Below are 7,145 nucleotides of genomic sequence, written 5' to 3'. Positions count from 1 at the left end.
AGCGATCAACTTCCTTTTTTCTCTCCCGGGTGGGTATGGAGTGATGACGCATTTTCGACTAAGCACAGTGAAAAGAAGAGAACTTTGAATATGAATCGAACCAAACCACCGTTTCAGTTCTTTGTCTCTATGCCTCCACAACGATGATTTTCTCGGAAAACGAAGCGACTGAATCTTGGGAAACAAAAAAAACAGCAGCCTTTTTTCTTCCATTTCTCTCACACCACCAAAGACCATCAGAGCCATCAAGCATCATCCGTACTGTAGCTACTTGAAGAACCATACGATGCCAAAGGGAAAAAGTGAAGCAACAGATTCGAATGCTGCTGAAGTGGGCGACGAACATGATGGTATAATTCCTTCTTTGAGTTCTCCAGAAACACAGAGAATAAATGAACTTGTGGAATTCTTTGGCTTGACGATATGTCTATTGAACTTCTTCAGTTGATTTTTTTTTCCCTTTATGGGCCTAATGTTGTTTCGCTGTTTGTGATTTGAGGGGGTTTTAACTGAGCAGAGATAACTACGGATTCTAGAAAGATCTTGCCGGCGCATTATGTGTTCAAGATCGAGTCTTTCTCTCTATTATCAAAGAACGACATCACCACGTATGAGACAAACGAGTTCGAAGTTGGTGACCAGAAGTGGTATATCTATTATCTCTCTTTGCAAGCACAAATTTTTGTGTTACTCCATGCTCGCTGTCTTTTAGTTTTTATTGTTTCTTAATATTGACAGTGAAGATTATGGTATATATATTGTCATTGGAAAGTGTCAGAAAAGTCCTAAGCCTATTGTATTAATTACAATTCACCAATTGGGCAAATTTAGTTCTAAACATTTTGTATTTGTGCCGATTGAGTGACGTGAATGCCGGCCGTCTTATGTGGCCAAGGCTGAGGTCGCCTTCGCCAGCACTGGCGAGGCTAGCCTCACTCGCGCCTTTGCCTCCATGTTCTTTCTGCGAGATGGGTTCCTAGGTTTCGAGCCGTGGAGTTGGGTTGCAGTGGACGGAGGGAAGGAAGAAGGAGTGGAGGTGGAAGCCATTGTCGTCTGTGGAGATAAGCCTGCGAGGCTTTGGGATGAAAATGCTGCGCGCAGAGCAACAGGAAGGAGAATACCTAGCTAGCTGCGTGTGAGGCCATGGCCGCCTTCACTCGTAGTTGGCTAGGCCCTAGCGAGGCTGGCCTCGCCCACTCCTACCTCCGCTAGGCGAGGGCCATGACACTCACCGGTGGCCGGTGAGGGCTTCGCGGCCCTTGCTCGGAGGCCGGTGAGGGCTTTGCGGCCCTCACCCAGTGGCCAATAGAGGAAAAGAAAAAAAGAAAACAAGGAAAAAGAAAAGAAAAATTAATAAAAAATAAAAAGTTTCGAAAAGAATTTTAAAAAATTATTAGAAATGTCCACACGCTGGTCGTGTCACGCGTCCATGTTAGTGATTTCCAACTTAAAGTGGCTGGATATACTCAATTGACACAAATGTAAAAGGTTTAAATTGGCATAATTGAAATGTTTAGGACTGAATTGGTATCAATGTAATAGATATAAGACTTTTCCGACACTTTTCCGTATATTGTCAATAAAAAGGCTTGAGGGTGTCTTTTAGCTTGTATTGTTCTTTATGATTGAATCGACATTTTAGGAGGCTCAGATGAGTGTAGTGTATGTGGGTATCCAAGTAAAGATGTGGTTAAGGTGGGTTGTTTCATGCGATTATTGGTAAATTTCATGCGACTATTGGTGACTACACGATTGCTAATTAAGCATTGTGATGCGGTCCTTCATTGAAAGAAACAAAAGGCTCCAATTTTGTTCGGTGAGGACAGAAAGTTTGCTCAAAGCTCTCAAAATTGAAGATCTTTTGATGGGCAAATCTCTCGCTATTCAGCTAACAACGGAAACCCTTCATGGGTATATGTCTCTTGAATCTGATGCTCTGTCATTGTGTAAGAGATTGGTTCTCTATCCTAATGGAGACAAGAGCAAGAAGGGAGAAGATCACCTGTCCCTATATCTGGCTGTTTCTGAGGCCAATCCTCTGAAAGTTGACTGGGAGATAAATGCAACTGTTAGGTTCTTTGTGTTCGATCAAATTCGTGATGAATACTTGGTAAAAGAAGGTACGTTTGTTCCCTAAATCTTTTAAAGAAAAAGTTATCTACACCTTTGGTAGCTTGGAGAACTCTCGCTTTATATGTTGCAGGGAAAAAGAGCAGGTTTCATGCAATGAAGTCCAAATGGGGTATTCCTAGATTTATGCTGCTAAAAACTTTCATCAATCCATCGAACGGCTGCCTTGTCGATGACACTTGTGTGTTCGGAGTGGAGGTTCTTGTTGTCAAAAGCTTAGGTCTGAGTGAATGCTTGACACTAACAGCGAGTCCGATGTCTGTTAGTCACGAATGGAAGATATCAAACTTCTCTACTTTGGTGAATGATTGCTACTCTGAAGTATTCACGGCGGGGAATCACAACTGGTAGCTCTTATATTATGAATGTTAACTTTGTATCTGCTCATACCTTTCTATCCGTGTTTCCAAGCGTTTTTCATTGGTATCCGAGGGGTGATTCGAGTGAGAGGAACAAAAGCCTTTCAATATATCTTTCTTTAGCCGATTCAGGGAAACTCGATCTTGGGCAGAAAGTTAATGCAAGCTTTGTTGGAGTTGGCGAATACTTTGGGAACCCTTGTTTCTCACACCGGGTACGTCCACGTGAGCTTAGGGAAACTGAAGTGTTATTCGACGACATGTGACCCCTGCGTGCGGAATGCGGGGGTTCGGGGGCAGCGCCCCCGACACGGGTGTCCCGCTGCCCGATCAGCGGGCGGGGGTTCGGGGGTAGTGCCCCTCGACGGGGGTTCCGCTGCCCGGTCAGCGGACGGCTGCCCCGCTCGCCGGTGAGCGGGCGGGGGCAACGCCCCCGAAACCTCAACGGGTTTGGGCTTTTATTTAAGCTGGCCTGTATGGTGCGAGATTAAGAGATTTCGTATAGGTTTAGGTTTTTGGCCCGTTTGGGGCACATATATATTTTGCTCGTTTTTCTGATCATTGTAACAAGTTGAGTGGCTGTAAACCGAAAATATAGTGAAATCTCTTTGCAGGACGTAGCCCTATTCGAGGGTGAACCTGGGTAAATTCGTGCATCGTTTATTTTCTCTGATTTCTGCGTGATCGTTCTATTTCGGTTCTCGATGCGTCCCTTCAAGCTTCACCATTCGGTTGAGAGGCAAAGATGGCACTGTTTATGAGGAGCAGACGACTAGAAGTAACTCTCTCAACTAAAATTGGTGCAATAACTCAATACAATCTCTAGAGTAGCTGTTGTTTGGGTTGGAGATACTAAATCCAATTTCTTTTGAGGGTTGGCATCATTATTCGAAATCAGGGCGATCTTTCAAGTTTCTGATAGCATAAATTCTTCGCCAGGTACTTCCATACATTTGTCTTAACATGACTATCAATGTTCGCTTTGCAGGTTCGCACTGGTTCAGTCGTCCGACCACTTCGTGGGGTTGGCCTTGTTATGCGTCCCTGAAAAAGATTCAAGATTCCCTTGTGGACGATCTTTGTATCATTGAGGCCAAAGTCACCGTCCTTGGCACAGCTAGTCAACTGCCCTAGTAGTTGGATTGAGCTCGTGATAGGGCGGTTCCTACCATTGTTTCATCCCCGTACTGCTAATAGTTTTACGCCAGTAAAACTTGTCGAGCTGCTCTTTCGCTACTAGTGGATCGATGTTTTCGTCTCTTTTAATTCATGAGTTCCTCTAGCATAGACGAATTGTTGATCCTATACTCTCCTACTTGCTCACGTTCACAAAATCAATAGCCAATTCCGACTTTAGAAAGATTTCCTGTGAAGCAACTCCCAATTGCAGCTCCGTTTCGTGGCATCCTTTTTGCTGTCACATGCTTCACATCTGATTACAAACAATTATCTCGAGCTGCATCAAGACTAAACATTTCAAAATGGTCGCTAGCTGAACCGTGGGTCACACATCTTCAACAGCTCATGATCTGTTACCCAAGCCTATGAGCTAATAAAGAGTTATATAGCCTCCGTTTATTTCGTGAAAAACATTTTCTGGGAAAGCATTTCCCTCATTTTCCGATGTTTGGATTGCTTAGAAAAATGAGTTAATGAAAAATGTTTTCTTAATCAACGGAAAATGTTTTCCTACCAAAAATTAATTATGATAAATGATTTCCACTTTAAAAATCGGAAATCACTTTTCAAAATATTACTTGATATCAACGCTTGATCAAAAACTCTATGCTTGGGTACAGGAACCCCAACGCTCCTTCCTAGGCACTTGGCTGCGGGGTCGGGACTAGAGATTAGGGCTGGGTCCTCGGCACTCGGCACCCGTGCCTGGATCCATCGAGGCTAGGGCTAGAATCCCAGCGCCCTGGCCCTAGTCCATCTACATCGTGCCCTTGTCCTCGGCTGCCACACCCAGGTCCATCAAGGTCGGGCCTAGGACACTGGTGCCCATGCCTGGGACGCCTGGCTCGGTAACATCGAGGCCGGGCTCGAGTCCTCAGCACCTGTGCTGGTTTCAATTGAGGTTAGGCCACGAACCTTGGCACCCATGCCTGGGTCTTCGAAGTCCAAGCCCGAGTCCATTAAAGTTGGGCCCAGGTCTCCCATTCCTGTGGTCGGGTCCCCTGTGCCTATGCCCCAGTCCATTGAGGATGGGTACGTGCCCGAGACACTAGCCGCCTGCGCTTGGGTCCATTGAAGCTAGGCCCTGGACCCTTGGCGCTAGAGACTAGGTCCCCAGTGATTGAACATGAGTCCATCGAGGCCAGGCCCTAGGCTCCGGCGCCCATGTCTAGGTACCTAGTGCCTGGACCTAGGTTCATGAGACTGAGCCTAGAACCTTGCATCCGTGTCCAAGTCCCTAGTGCCTAAACACTAGTCCATCAAGGCTAGGCTCTCATCCTCAGCAATCACCCTTGGGTCCATCGAGGCCGGGCCCGGGACCCTGGTTCTGGTATCGGTGCTCAAGACGTCTATTGACACTTAAATTTTGGCTAATCATTTATGATTTAATTGCATAGAAAATTAGGGACAAATCTTTAGCCCTTAAACAAAAATAATATAATTAAATTACATAGCATATAATTTTTAGGAGCATTCATCATATATAGTTAGTTCATTAATTGCATTTTTATTGGACCGGCAATGGTAAATGGACTTGAATGAGTCATGTGGCTGGGCTGTACTACAAGCAAGATTAGGCAAGAACAAAGGGAGTAATGGCCGAAATTTCAAGCCCTTAGACCAAGTTTTAAGCTTTAATTGAGTTAGATTTAGCCCGTAAAGTTTAAAGGCTTCGAGTTTAATTGAAATAAACCCTAAAGGAATTAAGCATGTTATTATTTAAGCTCATAAGGAGGCAGAATTCGGCCAGCCCATGGGACAAGCCCTTGCCAAAAATTACAAAGGGAGATGGACCAAAATTAAGCACAATTTAATTAGTTTCAGCCCATGAGCTGTAATCAATGAATGGCCTTAAGCTAATTCAGTCCATTAATTTACTAAGGCCAAAATTTAAGCCCATGGTAAACCTAGGTTAATTCTATAAATACATACCTATACCTCATAACCTAGGGTGGTCACTAGGGGTGAGCGGTTCCCGATCCGGTTCGGTCCAACTCAAGAATCGGGAATTGGACCGGTTCCCAGTTTTGGGACCATGGACCAGACCGGTTAGTTTTGGGACCATGGACCAATCACTTATTGGTAAAGGCAAGTGGGAATTGGGGAAATTAGATTAGGCTTTCTATTTTTTTCAAAAATTTTAAAAAGTAAATAAATATATATATGAAAAAATTAAAAATATATATATTTATAGGTCCGGTTTGGTCTGGTTCCCACCCTAGAACTGGGAACCGGATTGCCCGGAAACCGGTTCTACTTTTAGGAACCGAAAACCGGACCGATATTCCTGAGAACTAGATCAAACCGGACAAACCGGTTGGTTCGGTCCGGTCCTGATTTGGGCGGTCCATCTTGCTTACCTTTAATGGTCACATTAGTTGGGCAATTCATAATTCGGAATTCAGAATTCCAGTTAAAAACACACAAAGAGTGATACACAAGTGGAATAGAGAGAGAGAGAGAGAGAGAGAGAGAGAGAGAGAGAGAGAGAGAGTTTGGCCAACCCTTATACGGCCGAACCCCTCACGCGGTTGGTGGTCGTGCCAACCACCACCATCATGAGTTGCTCCTCTAGACGTCGTATAACATCCTCAATTTCAGTCCTTGGGAAATGGCTATGGTTTACATTCGGTGGTTTTCCAGTCGGAGTCAATTTTACTCTTGTTCTGGAAAACCCAGATTCGGATCCTTTATACCCCTTTTGTTTTGTTATTCTTGTGGAGACTTGGGTGATCTGAATTTCCAAACACTTCATTCTTAAAAGTTCTCCAAACATCTTGACGTCTTACATACTTTAATTTCATAATTTCTGGACTTGATATGAGTGGCACTATAGCCTAATTTCGGATCGTGTAAAACTGCCCAAAATGGGTATTTCTGTGATGTTCACACTTTCTCGATTTTCTACAAACTTTTTTGGGCCGAATTTGAACAAACTTCCTTCATAAAAGTTGTTGAGAACTTCTTTCTCTAGAATATATATAAATTTGGGAATTTTTGGAGATGATTTGGATTCTGAAAAGAGCTTACTTTGAAAAGCAAAGATTCTGTTCCAGCGAACTATTTTTAGTCTGTATTTGAGCTACTAAAAGTTGTAGTTACAGAAAGATTTAGATTTTGTGTTGTCATAGAAAATGTTTGTTAAGGTCTTTTTTATGACATATTCAAATTTGGGAATTTTCAGAGTTCAGTTACTATGTTTTTAAGCTCGATTTCCAGAACAGTGCAAAAACTGCCGGTTTTGCCATATTTCGAAGATTCATCATTTTCTATATGAAAACGTTGGAATTTCGACTTGATGTCTTCTAGTGATTTAATGTGGACATTATGAGCTTTTCAAATGAGATATGTTGCACTTTTATTGGAGGTCACATGATTGGAAAAATGAGGCTTTACATGTGGTGGTAGAAGCTGAAATGTGTTCTTCCGAAAGGCTTCTATAATTGAGTCTTGAGAACCAAGAACATTATTCCCGCC

The 7,145-nt window shown here is 43.4% G+C and overlaps 1 protein-coding gene across 1 annotated transcript; it reads left to right on the top strand.

Annotated features, from left to right (window-relative positions):
• Positions 1-286: 286 nt before the first annotated feature.
• On the top strand, positions 287-3,580 carry LOC115689543 (uncharacterized). Its single transcript, XM_056306991.1, has 7 exons — positions 287-350; positions 518-647; positions 739-749; positions 1,643-1,695; positions 1,889-2,120; positions 2,204-2,477; positions 3,478-3,580. Exons 1-7 carry the CDS (start codon positions 287-289, stop codon positions 3,578-3,580), a joined length of 867 nt encoding a protein of 288 aa, XP_056162966.1.
• The last annotated feature ends 3,565 nt before the right edge of the window (positions 3,581-7,145 follow it).

This window comes from Syzygium oleosum, unplaced genomic scaffold (assembly GCF_021117445.2).
Source record: "Syzygium oleosum isolate NSW1041296 unplaced genomic scaffold, Sole_v2.1 Sole_v2.49, whole genome shotgun sequence".
Classification (NCBI taxonomy): domain Eukaryota; kingdom Viridiplantae; phylum Streptophyta; class Magnoliopsida; order Myrtales; family Myrtaceae; genus Syzygium; species Syzygium oleosum.
The sequence above is the reverse complement of the archived record's forward strand: the minus strand, read 5'-3'. Positions and strand labels throughout refer to the sequence as shown.

What these genes read in the sequence shown, in the direction of transcription:
- LOC115689543 (XM_056306991.1), top strand. Translation starts at nt 287, where the DNA reads ATGCCAAAGGGAAAAAGTGAAGCAACAGATTCGAATGCTGCTGAAGTG. An exon ending in AGTGGGCGACGAACATGATG is followed by an intron (nt 351 to 517) that starts GTATAATTCCTT and finishes TTAACTGAGCAG; the next exon opens with AGATAACTACGGATTCTAGA. An exon ending in ACGGCGGGGAATCACAACTG is followed by an intron (nt 2,478 to 3,477) that starts GTAGCTCTTATA and finishes TTCGCTTTGCAG; the next exon opens with GTTCGCACTGGTTCAGTCGT.